At 35.3% G+C, this 15,616-nt stretch overlaps 1 protein-coding gene across 1 annotated transcript; it reads left to right on the top strand.

Moving 5' to 3' along the window:
* The first annotated feature begins 1,834 nt into the window (after positions 1-1,834).
* Positions 1,835-3,261, top strand: LOC147786746 (uncharacterized). The gene is made up of 4 exons (XM_087119697.1): positions 1,835-1,906; positions 2,147-2,683; positions 2,800-2,908; positions 2,990-3,261. The coding sequence occupies exons 1-4, from the start codon at positions 1,835-1,837 to the stop codon at positions 3,259-3,261; spliced, it is 990 nt and encodes a 329-aa protein (XP_086975823.1).
* Positions 3,262-15,616: the final 12,355 nt, after the last annotated feature.

Below are 15,616 nucleotides of genomic sequence, written 5' to 3'. Positions count from 1 at the left end.
TGAATCAATATGATAAAGATGTGGTTCCAAGAAATTTGAAATATGAAGAGAGGAAAGAGGTTGGCTTCGGATCTAGGGATAGCAGGAAAGTGAGTTTTATCAAATTGAGCATGGTGGGTGATATATAGCTTAATGGTGGCGGGATCAAGACAGCAGAACCCTTTATGAGCAGAACTATAACCCAAAAAAATACAAGGAATGCTGCGGGGAAAAAGCTTGTTAGGCATATAATCACGCAAGTAAGGATAAACACGCCAAAGGAATGAAAATTGTCATAGGCGGAGAGTAGCCATAAAGGAGTTCAAAGGGTGACTTACCTCCAAGAAGTGAAGTAGGCAACCGGTTGATCATATAAGCTACAGTGCTAAAGGTGTCAACCTAAAAATGAGGATTAAGATGGGAGTGAAAGAGAAGGGCCAAGCCAGTTTCAGTCACATGACGGTGTTTTCTCTCAGCACGACCATTTTGAGCAGGTGTATATGGACAAGAGAGTTAATGGTGGATGCCAGAAGTACGTAAATGAGTTTTCAAACAAGTGATGGTAAATTCGATACCTCAATCGCTTTGAAATACTTTGATACGAGAAGAATATTGATTTTCCACAAAATTTTGAAATCGAAGAAAAATATCAAATAAATCATATTTAAATTTTAGAGGGTAAAGCCAAGTGAATCGAGAATAATCATCAATAAAAATAACATAGTAACGAAAACCTGAATTTGATTTGACGGGGAAAGGACCCCAAAAATCACAGTGAATAAGATCTAACACATGAGACGACCTACGTTTATTGCGGGAATAAGGCAATCGATGACTTTTCGCAAGCTGACAAATATTACATAGTGATGGAGAAGGCAATAAAAATGTAAGAGAAAAATGACCTTTTCTATTTAAAAAAGAAATAATAGAATGATTCACATGACCCAAGCGAGCATGCCATAAATCATATGAAGCACGTAAACATTTGTTTCTAAGGACTGAAATAAAAGTAGAGTTGCCACGCTCTAGCACATATAGCCCTCCAGCTCTTTTACCAGTTGCCACCACCCTTCCTGTTTGACGATTCTAGATAGTAAGAAGATTATTAGTAAATGTAACAGAGAAAGGAAAAATCAGACGTTAATTTACTGATTGAAAGAAGATTTTTAGTGAGATGAGGGACAACCAAGACATTTAATAAGTGAATATTTGGAACAGGAGAGAGTACCAGTGTGGGTAATGGGTAGGGATGCATCGTTTCCTACGATCACAGAGTCCTTACCCGTATAATTTTTAGACTGATCCAAAATAGATGGGTCGGCGGTCATATGGGCCGAAGCCCTAGAATCTAGAAACCAATCAGGAGCATCGAGTCCAGCAATAAAACAGGACGTGTTGAAGGCTTCAGCAAAGTGAGCATGAGTAGAATCAGGTCGAACATACCGTTGGTTACAGCGGTCAGCATAATGGCCTGTTAAAGATCACGTGTTTGTTTAGATGGCTGTCAGTTAGTATTTGATTAAATCTCCTTATAGTTAGGAGTTGATTTAGTTGTGATTTGATTTAGTTTTTGATTTGTTTACTAGTTTGTTACAAATTTTCAGCCGATTTTTAGGTAGATTTTCTAAATATCTTTTTGTATTATATATATATATATATATATATATATATATATATATATACAACCTTCTTGTTGTTTATAATACAATCTTCTTATCAACCATTCAATCACTCACTATTTCACTAACAATTGGTATTAGAGCCGTATTCATAGGGGATCTGTGAGATCCAAATGGAAGGAGAATCCAGTTTTTCAGCTGTTGCACCACCAGTCTTCGATGGAGACAATTATCAAATGTGGGCAGTTTGTTTGGAGACTTATCTGGAGGCTTTGGATATTTCGGAAGCAATAGAAGAGGATTATGAGGTATCTTCACTTCCAGCAAATCCTACTGTACCACAAATCAAAGTACAAAAGGACTAGAAGACAAGAAAATCAAAGGCAAAAGCTTGCCTATTTGTAGCTGTATCTCAAATGCTCTTCATGCGGATAATGTCCCTTAAAACAACAAAGAAAACCTGGGATTATCTCAAAACTGAATATGAAGGAGACGAGAGGATTCGTGGAATGAAAGTCCTGAATTTGATTATGGATTTCGAGTTGCAGAAGATGAAGGAGTCTGAGTCGGTGGCAGAGTACTCTGACAGACTTCTTAGCATTGCTAACAAGGTGAGATTGCTTGGTTTTGTGTTAAATGATTTCAGGATCATTGAAAAGTTGTTGGTCACTGTTCCAGAGAAGTTTGAAGTCAGCATCACTAGTCTGGAGAACACCAAAGACTTGTCAAAGATTTCTCTTACAGAGCTCTTGAATGCTTTACAAGCACAAGAGCAAAGGAGGTTTATGAGGCAAGAAGGGGTGATTGAAGGTGTCTTACCTGTTAAGCATCAAGACAACAAGTATAAAAACAAGAAAATTTTCAAAAACCAATCGACGAATGGAGATTCATCTGCCAATTATCAGATGACAAAAGGAGGAGGTTTCAAAAAATCCTATCCACCTTGCCGCCATTGTGAGAAGAAAGGTCATCCACCATACAAGTGTTGGAGAAGACCTGACGCCAAATGCTCCAAATGCAATCAACTTGGACATGAAGCTGTGATCTGCAAAGTCAAAGGACAGGTGAAAGAAGTAAATGCACAGGTAGTTGATCAAGAAGAAGAAGATCAATTGTTTGTGGTCTTTGTTTCTTAGACAAAGAATCAAGCAAGAGCTGGTTGATTGATAATGAGTGCACAAATCATATGACATATGACAAGGAGTTTTTTGAGGAATTAAGAGACACTGAAGTCAAGAGAGTAAGGATTGGTAATAGTGAATACTTAGAAGTCAACGGAAAAGACACAGTAGATATAACAAGCTATGAAGGTACAAAATTTATTCCAAATGTTTTATTTGTACCAAAAATTGAACAAAATCTCTTAAGTGTTGGTCAGTTACTTGATAAAGGCTATAAAGTGTTGTTTGAGAATAAGCAGTGCGTGATCAGAGATGCTAGTGGCAAATACTTGTTCAATGTCAAAATGAAAGAAAAAAGCTTTGCTCCAAATTCGATGGCCTTTATATCCAGAGTTAGTGCCACTGAGATTTGGCACAAAAGACTTAGGCACTTTCATAATCGAGGTTTGCTTCCGATGCAGTCAAAGAAGCTGGTAGAAGAACTCGCTGATATTGATGATGACATTACTCCTTGTCGTGCTTGTAAAAGGGAAGCAACATAGGCAACCCTTTCCTATACAGGCATGGAGAGCCTCGAAAAAACTGCAGCTAGTTCATACTAATCTTTGTGGTCCTCAGCGAACACTATCATTAAATGGTAATCTTTATTACATTGTTTTTATTGATGATCTAACAAGAATATGTTGGATCTTCTTGCTGAAGCAAAAGTCAGAAGTTGCGGGTGTATTTTAGAAATTCAAAACCAGAGTTGAGAATGAAAGTGCATGCTTGATTCAGACTATGAGATCAAATAATGGCAAGGAGTACACTTCAAAAACTTTTAATAGGTTTTGTGAAGAGGCTGAAATTGAACATCAATTGACAGCACCATACATTCCTCAACAGAATGACGTGAGTGAAAAGAGGAATAGATTTATAATGGAGATGACGAGATGCATGCTTCATGAGAAGGTCCTTCCAAAACATTTTTGGGGAAAAGCAGTAAACACTGTTGTGTGCTTGCAAAATCGAATTTCAACAAAAGCTGTGAAGGAGCTGACACCATTTGAAGTTTGGTATGGTTACAAACCTTCTTTAAAATTCCTTAGAGTATTTAGGTGTCTTTGCTTCACTTACATTCCACAGGTCAAGTGTGATAAGCTTGACAAAAAGGCAGAAGCTGACATCTTTGTTGGGTATAACATTATATCAAAAGCTTACAGAGTTTTTCAACCACACATTAGTCGTGTTATTGTGAGCCGAGATGTTCATTTTGCTGGAAATGAGCAATGGAATTGGGAAGAACTAACGAAGATGAATTAGATTTCTAATGCACCAAACAATTTAATCATTGGTAGCATGTTAGAAGAGTCTGAAGATAAACGACAAGAAGAGTCTGAAGATGAAGGACAAGATGCTTTGGTTGATGATGCACCTGTCAGAGGAGGAGCTTTTGGTGATCGAGAAAAACAAAACTTGGGAGTTGGTTGATCGACCTCTACACAGAAAGATAATTGGAATAAGATGGGTGTTCAGAAAAAAGCTTACAGTTCACAGTATCTAAACAAGGAATGTTAAAGATCACGTGTTTAGATCGTTGGCAGTTAGTATCTGATTAAATCTCCTTATAGTTAGGAGTTTATTTAGTTTTAAATTTGTTTAATGGTTTGTTACATATTTTTAACAGATTTTTAGGTAGATTTTCTAAATATGTTTTTGTATTCTATATATACAGAATTTTCTTACTCTTTATAATACAATCTTTTTATCAACCATTCAATCACTCACTCTTTCACTAACATGACTCTCTTTGCGGCATATTTGGCAGTGAAGTGGTCGACGACCCTGACCTGAGTGGGTTCATCCTCGATTGGGAGAGCTGTTTTTGTGGAAATAAGAACGACCTTGCTGGTTGCTAGAGGAAGCAGGGTGACTTCCATGGGTGTGACCATGATTAGTGGCTATGAATGTTGTAGGAGTGGAGTCAGAGGACTCAAGGGAGCTGTGAAACAACTCAAAACTTTCAACTTTAGAGACTAAATCTGCAAAACAGGGGATAGGGGTAGATCCATCTGAGCAGTAGAAAAAGCTAAAAAATCGGTGTTGAGTCCATGAATGAACCATTGCACTTTATCAATGTCCTCGACGGGTCTGCCAATGGCATGAAGTTGGTTACAAATTGTTTTGAAGGCACGGGCATACTCAACAACAAGCTTGGTGCCACGTTTCATCTGCTGCAAGTCATTCTTGAGTCTCAGTTCACGAGCTTTCGAATGATGGCTAAACGTAGTTTCCAATGCAAGCCAAACATCACGTGTAGTAGAGAGACAACGATGACAGCAATGGCTTCCTCAGTGAGAGAGGAGAGCAGGAGACAGAGAAGTCATTGATTGGCTGCTCTCCACGCCAAATATTTGGGGTTGAGTGTTGAGGAGGTTTCTGGTTCAAAGCGAGGTGGTGGAACCATAGTTCCATCAACATAGCCCAGCATGTCTTGACTCTCAAGGAGAGGGAGAAGTTGGCTTTTCCAAAGAAGATAATTGTAGGAACAAAGTTTGATGATGATCATATGGATTAGAGGGTTGAAAGGAAGAAGATGATAAGAGAATTCGGAAGCCATAGAGAAGAAAGGATCAGGGTTATTAAACCGAAAGAACTCTGATACCATAAAAATGTTTGCTAAAACCACCACACTTAAATAGTGGTGAAAGTTTTCTATTTATAATCATTTATAGAATACTAAAATAGGGTAAATTACAAATAATATGAAAATAACCATAAAAGGAAATAATAATAAATAAATTCAATATATTTGCGTTTAATAAAACGACAAATATAGTAAGCCGTAATATAAGGCAAATATCTAGATATTTACCTTATAATAAACGGTCAACTATCCTTAACAATCATTGTCATATAATGTCATCGTAACACGTCATAATCATCATAAAGCATCATCAAACATCATCATATAACTCATACATGACATCATACATCATACATCAAACATCATAAGGCATAAAGGACACGTGCCGGTTCCACTAGACACACGCTGTCATACATCAAGCAATTATCTAGTCTATCCTATAGTAAGGTCACTTACTTGGTTGGCCTTAGCCGACATTCTCCCTAAATTAATACGTTAGCTACCATTCCTCGAAAGTTGCTCCAAGTGTCGCTTGAGTTCGTTTTCTATTAGGTGATCCCGTTTCTTTCGTTAGTATTTTACAATTCTAAATTAAATCTAACTTGAAATTGTGAAATAGAGAATCGTACTTACCTTATTATCTTAATTAGGGTCAAAATTGGCATCGAGAGGTCAAAATGGTGAGAAAAGATGATTTTATCCTTTATCGAGCCAGATAAGCCGAGATTTTGAGCCACAGAGTCGAGTGAACCGAGCCGAGCCGTTTAAACCGCTGGAGCCGAAGATGTGTCTTCCTGCAGGTGTGACATGTGCTAGCGGGGGGTGAGGGACACGTTGTAGTTTCCTCTCACGTTCTCGTCCTTATTTTTCCTCTACTTCTCTGTCGGCCCCTCTTCTTCCTTTCCACGAAGTTTTATGACTTGAAAGCACCTACAACCATAGATCTATGAAACTTCTAAAAACTGAAACTAATCTCTTGTTACCAACAACATTGAAGGTTGGTTAGACGCGAAAACGTACCCAATTCTTTTAATCCAATGACCTAACTTCTAGGCTTGAGTTAAATCAAGCTTAACCCAATTCTTTTCAATTATCCTAGATTATTTAAATCGAGTTAAATCTCTACGTGGTGAGATTGAACTAAATTTGTTTTTAGATTTGATTTTCAAGGGTCATAATTTGATTGAACTATCTAGCATCATTCTTAAGACACGTTATTTGGTAATTGATCTAAAATTTATCAAAATATATTACCTCATTTGAGTACACCCGTGTCATTGATGAACATTATTATGACGTATCAAGGAAATCTTTGAACACTTTGTTCATCAAGCCTATAAAAGGTGCAGGGTCATAGTCAATCTAGAAGACATTACTTTTAATTCAGAGTAGTTATATCTTCTTCCAAATGTCTTTTTCTTTTATCCTTAGTAATAATTAGATCTTAAATTTATCGGGAAAAATAATGAGGCACCCAGAAACTTATAAAATAATTCGTTAATGTGAGACTGAATACTTAGTCTTGGTTGCCATCTTGTTCAACTCTCTATAGTTCGTAGATATCCTTTTTTTTTTTTTTTTTAAACGAATGGCAGCGAGGCTTTCAAGAGCGATACACTTGGCCTTATAAAGCATTTGTCTAACAACTCTTACAATTGCTCTTCGAGATCCTTCAATTCAGTTGGGGCTAAGTGCTTTCGAGACCAAGGTCATCCTGTGCTCGAGTTTAATTTCAACGTCAATACCCATGATTTGACAGCAATTAGGGTAGGTTTTCGGATAACACATCTTCAAATTCTTGTACTACAAGTACTAAGAGTGCACTACCTCCAAGGTCTCAAACATCGTTCACGCTCGTCAATAGGGTTCAGGTCGCATGACTAGCCAACTTTCTTGTCGGAGATCACCTTGCGTGTAAAAGTTCACTACCCTAAATTTGAAACTCTACCTGGTGAGTGGCCTAAATATCAATTCTTGGGTTCCAAAGTCGATGATTGAATGATTTTTCAACCAACCAATGTATGTCGAGAATCACTTCGAAGTTAATCATGTTCACTCATGTCTTGTACAATCAACAGTATCTTTAAAGGATGCACAATCAACAATATCTCTAAGGGTCTTTCTAATACAACTACTTTATAGGATTGAACTTGTTAGTATGTTGCTAATACTTCTCTTGACAATATGGATACCGACAATGTGTATCATAAAGGCTCTAGTCTTAATCATGCATATCTCACAAACGTAGCAGAAATTAACGAATGTATAAATCTTAAATCAAATAGTACATAAACAAGGTATCAATGGTCAAGACCTACCACCACGGTGTCACCATCTTCAATCCTCTTGCCTGTTTTTACCCTAGCCATTCTCCTACCTTGCTCTTAACCTCTTGGTTGCCGTGTCCTAACTCGGAAGCCCTGTTGTTGTCTTGCCTCTGCATATGGGGGCAATCTTCTAGTGGCCACTCTTGCCACATCAAAAGCATGCATCAATGTTTATTTTGAGGGGTCCATCGTGTCTCCCATGATAGCAAATCTATTATGTATTGTCTTTCCGAGGTTGTCTATCTGTCCGTCCTTGGTCATGATGGTATGAGGATCTTCGACAATACTTGGTTGAAATTTCTCGTATTGTGGGAGCTTTTCTTGCCTCCTAGGTCTTCAGAAACTTGTGGTATGTAAGCATCTATTCATAGTGAACGCGAAGAGCATCTATATAGTCCGGGGTGTTATCACTCCTACTGTAACGACCCAGATCCACCGCTAGTAGATATTGTTCTCTTTGGGCTTTCCCTTTCGGGCTTCCCCTCAAGGCTTTAAAACGCGTCTACTAGGGAAAGTTTCCACACCCTTATAAATGGTGGTTTGTTCTCCTCCCCAACCAATGTGGGACATCACAATCCACCCCCCTTCGGGACCCAGTGTCCTTACTGGCACACCGCGTCGTGTCTACCCCCCTTCGGGGAACAGTGAGAAGGCTGGCACATCGTCCGGTGTCTGGCTCTGATACCATTTGTAACGACCTAGATCCACCGCTAGCAGATATTGTACTCTTTGGGCTTTCCCTTTCGGGCTTCCCCTCAAGGCTTTAAAACGCGTCTACTATGGAAAGGTTTCCACACCCTTATAAATGGTGGTTTGTTCTCCTCCCCATCCGATGTGGGACATCACACCTACTGTCTTTTTGATCTCACTCATAAGACCTATGATGAATCGTTATGTTCTTTTTACCTCCGTGCCTACCATTTTATGGTCAAACTGGGATAACCTATTGAATCTAAATTGTATTCTTCAACCGTCTCGTTTCTCCGCATCATATGCAAAAAAAAAAAAAAAAAAAAAAAAAAAAAAAAAAAAAAAAAAAAAAAAAAAAAAAAAAAAATTGATTTTTGTATTAGCTCACTATTGAATAATAGTTTTGGTAGAATGCTTTCTTCATCTAGTGTAAATTGATGGGCTAGTTATCTACTCGAATTGACATGAAGTGAACTTTCACCTTTGAGCATATAAAAGAGAGTTAACTGATCATTTTAGGGATGGATATTTTTTAAGATAATTTTCGTGAATTCCACCCAAGATTTAGTTACCCTTGGGTATTGAATGTTGATGTGTCATGCTTTCGAAAAATCTTCAAGTACTTGGTGATAGAATCACTCGTACGGAATTAAAATTCAGATTATCTTGTTGATTGAATATCTCAAGACAAAAACACTTATTTGAGATTCAAATCACTCTACAAGTAAAGATCGATCATGTCAAGCTTGAATGATTTTAAACATGAAACCTAAACTACATATAATTTCAAACCTCGTGACAAAAGAAAAGGTAAGAACACTTGATCCTAATTATAAGGAATCACTCTGAGTTAAAGTAAAACTCGACTTACCTAGTTGATCAAATATCTCAAGGCAAGAACATTTAATTGAGATTCGAATCACTTCACAAGTAAGATTGATCATGTCAAATTTGAATCATTCTAAACATGCCATCTAAACAACATAAAATTACAAATAAACTTAGGCCTGTGTTAAAGGAAAGCAAAAATGCTCTTTTTACTATATTTTTAACGTATTCTTCATAAATATAACATACATGACTTTATATAGTCAAAAAAATCAAATCCTTCACGTTTCATAAGGCATTTCAAGAATTTGTAACCTTCAAAGTAGAAAAAGTTGGGTGACATAAATGATAAGGTAATAACATAAACATTTTCATCCAGAAATGACGTATTACACGGGAGGGAAATAAGGACATACATTATAAAATAATAACTTAAAGGTTTATTATTTTTTTTTAAATTTAAAAACAAGAAATTTGATGTGTTGTTTCCAAAATTTCTAATTAATATTAGAACCATTTTCAAATAGTTATCAAATAGTTCAGCTTTTTTTTAATAAAAAACAAGAACTATCTCAAATGAACCGTATTTAGGTGATCTAAATATTTTAGAGGTCATTTGATTTAAGGTTTTGTTTACGATAATTATGAATCAAATAACTATGTTTAGTATTGCATGAAAAATTTTATCCTCAAAGAATGGACTTAACATATTCATAATATATAGATGTACGAGTTAACCAATTCATCTTAGAATCATGTATAGACTTCTAACGGATAAATATGAATTGAGGAGCCGAGTGATGATATATGATACCCGATAAAAGTCCAATTTGACTAGGCGGCCCTAATATAAAATTAATTTTCATATTATACATTTACATTAATTTCCATAATGAGTTTCAAACGGATTTTTTTTTTTTTTTTAAAAAAAACATTATCAAAATACATTTCTATTTTTATTACACACAATAAATGAGAACGTGTTATCAAAGGGGTCCATAATTGCCCTCATTTATGACAAGAATACAAAATATTCAAACGTCACCCTTGTTCATCAACTTTAAAGTTAAAGGTCCATAACATTACACTTTAGAACTTTAAGGTTAATGGTATTAAAGGTCCATTCCATTACACTCTACAATTCAGTTAACGCCGTATGGTCAACGATTGCTCTAATGAGTTGTTTTTTAAAATAACTAAGATACTAATAATAATTGATAAGCTCGTAATATGTGGTCACTCGTCCAAATCTAACAATAATATATTTTTATCCATTAGATTGATGGGTGTGGTTGACAATGAAAACTAATTTTGCAAGTATAAAAGTGAAACAGACGGAGGACAAATATGTTCAATCCTATCTCTTTTTCTCTCTCATTTCAACAAAATGAGTTTATTTTCAAAACTTGCACTCTCTCTCTTGATCTCATTATTCTTAGCTAAACAATTACCTGTGATCGAAGGATCAATCTTCCAAAATCCAGAGATTATCGTCCAGATAACAAATGCTCTAAAAGTAAAAACTCAGCTCACTGTTCACTGCAAATCTCGCAATGATGACTTGGGAGTTCACAAGCTTACACCTTGGGTCAGCTACGATTTCAGTTTTCGTCCAAACTTTTGGGGCACAACATTGTTTTATTGTTCCTTCCAATGGCCTGGCTCGTTTCATTACTTCAATATCTACATAGATAAGAGAGATAGAAAGAATTGCGATAATATTCTTTGTTCGTGGCATGTGAGTGAGCAAGATGTCTGTATGTTCAACTATAAAACAAATGATAATGATATTTGCTATAAGTGGTGAAGTAAAAAATCCATATACCCAAAAATTGGAAGGTTGTATTTTAATTTTGAAATAAACTAACGTTTTTGATATGCTGTATGTGTGTATACTTTTTTTTTCTTTTTTTGAGGCTTGATATGATTGGTATAAGTGAACTATGAACGTTATCGATATAAATTATGATATTAAGAATTGTTAACTTATTTTGATCATGATCGGTAATTACAACAACTATATGAGATGCGAAATTGCATTCAAAGAATTTTGACCTAGAGTAAAGGTAAGGTCGAGCCTTAGGATTTGGCTTCGAGTAGAGGCAAGTCGTTAGAGTTGCTATCGAGTTAAAATATACACATACAGGCTACACGAATGATTTAACATAGTTTAGTTTCTGCATAAGTTATGTTCGGTTAGTGAAGAACCTTGCCTAAGGTGTAATGAAGCTGCAAAGTCAGATAAAATAGGGTTTTCATGATTGCGTCAAAATCGCAACATTGTATGGTTGAAAATATACGACTGTGATAATATTCGAAAATGTTACCACAATGTTGTAGGGAGGTTTGCACAATCGGATATACATGAAAAAAAAAATTAAATTAATAGACAACGTTGAATTTATATATGAAAGGATAATAGAAAGATATGAGATAAAAGACACTCTACAACAGGGGTGTACATGGTCCAGGTTGGGTCGGGTTGGGGGATTTTTTTGACCCAACCCAAAAGTTCGGGTTGGTTGGATTGGTAACCCAACCCAACCCAAAATTTTTCACAACCCAACCCAACCTAACCCTCTATTTTCGGGTTGGGTTCGGGTTGGGTTGTCAAATTTTTTTTTTTTAAGTTTTATTTATCCACAATCTATAATTAATTCCGATACAATCTTAAATAAAATATATTAAAAGTTCTCAAATAAACACAAATCAATCTATAATTATTGACAAAAAAAAAAAATCAATAAAAAATAACGAGCGAAAATTGTAACAAATTAACATAACATTTTTGAGAAGTTATCAGGAAAGTAATAAGTTAGTTATAGTTTATTCTAATGTGTTTTAAAAAGAGTATGAAATATTAAGGTATTTAAAAATATATATATATAAAATTAAACAAAGACAAAGAAATTAAATAATAAAATAATATAAACAAAATAGAGAAATTAAAAATAACAAAACCGAAACCTTAGTACCACTCTGACAAACCCATTAATATGAAAGAATCTTCATAATACTTCTATATATTTTATTTGGCTCGGGTCAACCCGAGCGTTTTGCCCATAAATCCGAAATCGAACCGATTCAGTTCGGGTTCAGAAAAATGAACCCAACCCAACCCTTATAGTTCGGGTTGGGTTGGTCCGGGTTGTCGGGTTGCCGGGTTGAATGTACACCCCTACTCTACAATGTGTCATAAATGATAAGGTAATAATATAAACATTTTCATTAAAAAAATGACATTAGAGGAGGGAAATACAAACCTACCATATTACAACATTTCACAATCTATCATGGACGGTTAAATAACAATTTAAAGGTTTATTATTTTTTTAAATAATTGTGGATTAGAAAAAACAATAAACTCGAATGATTTTCAAATAGTTATCAAATGGTTCAGTTTTTTTTATCTCCAATGAACCTTATTTAGCGAATCTAAATCTCCTAGGGGTCGTTTGATTTAAGGTGTTGTTTATGATGTTTGAGAATCAAATAATTGTGTTTAGTGCGGCATGAAAGATATTATAAAAGAAGAGTGGACCTCACATATTCATGATACGTAGATGTACGTTATAGGGACTAGTAAAGAGTTAACCAAATTATCTTAGGATCATATACAGTATTTTGATGAATAAATATGATTTAAGGAGCAAAGTAATGAGCTATGATGACTAGATATAAGCTCGGTTCGGCTAAGCCATGAGAAACTATGAAAATTAGACGAGGTGAAGGATCTGTACAACCCTAACATAAAATTAATTTCCATACTATACTTACATTTTTAATTCAAAGTTTTTAGAGATCAATAACTCATAATGAGTTTCAAACATATATTTTTTTAATAAAAAAAATAGCCCGTTATCAGCCACGGTTCTATTTTTATTATAAACAATAAATTAGAACGTGTTACCCAACAAGTCCATAATTGCCCTCATTTATGACACGAATACAAAATATTAAAAAGTCATCCTTAATATTACACTCTAGAATATGCCTTATAGTTAAACGCATATGATAAACAATGACTAATGAGTGGTCATCCATCTTAATATAACAATAATATATTTTTAGCTATCAGATCAATGAGTGAAACAAACCAAACACAAATATTCTTATATTTATAAAATGAGTTCATTTTCAACATTTTCACTCTCTCTCTTCACGTCATTGTTCTTCAATACCCAATTTACTACTATGGATAGATCAATCTTCCAAAATCCACACATTATAGTAAACGGAACAAATGTTCTAAAAAGTCAGAATCAGCTCACTGTTCACTGTAAATCTGGCAATGGAGACTTTGGAATCCACCAGATGCCACATTTTGGCCGATACGCTTTTAGTTTTCGACCAAAATTTTGGGGCTCAACACGGTATTAGTGCACCTTCCAGTGGCCTAGCTTGTCACATTACTTTGATATCTACACGGTATTATGTGTATTAAGTTTATATTACATGATTGATGCCTTGGTTCATATCAGTTTCTTACCTTAAGTGGTTAGAATATGCATGTTTAGGACAATAGAAGGGCAATTTTGAATGAGAAATGCAATGTATGTATGATATAGAAAAGTGTCGTTATACCCCTAGAATGAGATTCCGAAGTACATGTTGATTTTATACTTTTCGCCGAGCTAGAAAGAGAATATGCATGACTAGAATACAAGTTGGGCAATATAGACTAGTAAGTTATGTAAGATGTAAGAAATTATGAAAATGCCTTTATGATGAGATTTGTGATGAATGTTGTTTTAAATGCTTTCTGGTGTGATAGAAAGGAGGATGAGTTATTGTAATCTATGCTCCATGAGATTGATGGATATTATCTCGTCGTTGAGATTTTTTTGTTTGCATGGACGTTTTAGTTCATGTTTATCGTGCTTTTAAGTTATTGATAAGATATCTCCCTAATAAACTTGCTTGAACATTTAGATTATGTAAACTATGCTCTAGTAGATCAATAGGATAAATTCCCTAGCAAAGCATGTACAAGAAAACAAAATTAAGTCTAGAGTACATGAGCTAGAGTGGTCTCGAGTAAACCAAGTTTGTACGTTTCTAGTAAACTGAACACCCTAGGATTGTGAATATCAATCTAAGGTTTAGACCTGTGTGCATTCGAAGTATGGATTAGCCGAGGAGTTAGTCTTAAATGTCCTGAAAATGATAGTTGGAATCAAACCGCCTAGATGCCCCTAAGAACCGAGTAGACCTCCACGACATTGAAGGACGACCAATGTAGCTCACTAGGCCATAAGAAGTATGAACGATGTCATTAGTATCTCAATTACCTTTTCAAGTAAACTCATCGTTTAAAGGGGGCATGGGACCATGTTGGTTAACCTAGTAACTTTTATGATTTTATGGTCTTGTGGGAGGGACGACTAGCTAACCCTCTATGTATGATGTTCATAATTAGCTCACATACTATTGTCACACAAAATCTTTATGAGGTAGCTCCTCAGTTTCCACTGGTCGAACAAAAAGGTACTTTGCCTAGAGATGAGACTTGTCACTCGACAAATTTGTGATGCAAGAAAAGGGTAAACCACTACCCCGAACCTAAATTGTGTCCGCGAGTAGCTCAGATAGCAATAGAGGTTAGGCCAAAACTCCTTAGAGCTTAGAGTAAATCCCTGGATACCTACTAGGATAATGATGCATTAAAGGTTTCTTATGAAATATTTTATACTCGTTCCTTTTCTCTTTTTTTCAGGTGACCGCGTAGAAATCAAGGTGGGGGAGTGCTCGGGAGCTGCATTATCACAGAGGTGCTAATCCAAGACATCAGTTTAGTTTTATTGTGTGTTGTTATTTGTATTCATTTTGTATCTCATTCGTCCCGATTTCTAAATAACTTAAATATCATTTTGGAATTTGGTTTTTAAGTATAATGTTGCATGACTTTAAATCGTTATAATAATTATGCTTTCATTTATTTATCATTTATCTTGTCTTTTATTCACGATTAGATTCGATAAGTCAAAAACTAAATCATAACAAAAACATTCCTTATTCTTTGTTATTTAGTAATGGTCCATTGATTAGATATAAAGAGACAAATCTTAATATATACAATAACGATACAAAATAACACGAACGAAAAATTCAAATAGAGATGTCATTTAAAACTTACTTAAATGTGTACCATATCTAAGCTTTAGCTTCTATAGCCATCGAAGATATTATAGCTTTAGCTTTTTATCATACTTTTCGTAAGTGTAGTATCAATAATGATCCTCTCAAAGAGAAACATGCTCGTCAGTGTATACATTCTTTTGGTTGCCATTAATATGATTGAGATTGTAAATGCATCGAGACTTCTTGATTATAGTGATCCAATTGGCGATGTTAGTTCTGATTGTAACACGAGATTCCAAGTTTGCAAACCAATTCGTAAAGGTACCAATGGAATCATAGGTGTCA

This window comes from Cucurbita pepo, chromosome 18, assembly GCF_057944985.1.
Source record: "Cucurbita pepo subsp. pepo isolate OVF chromosome 18, ASM5794498v1, whole genome shotgun sequence".
Lineage (NCBI taxonomy): Eukaryota > Viridiplantae > Streptophyta > Magnoliopsida > Cucurbitales > Cucurbitaceae > Cucurbita > Cucurbita pepo.
The sequence above is the reverse complement of the archived record's forward strand: the minus strand, read 5'-3'. Positions and strand labels throughout refer to the sequence as shown.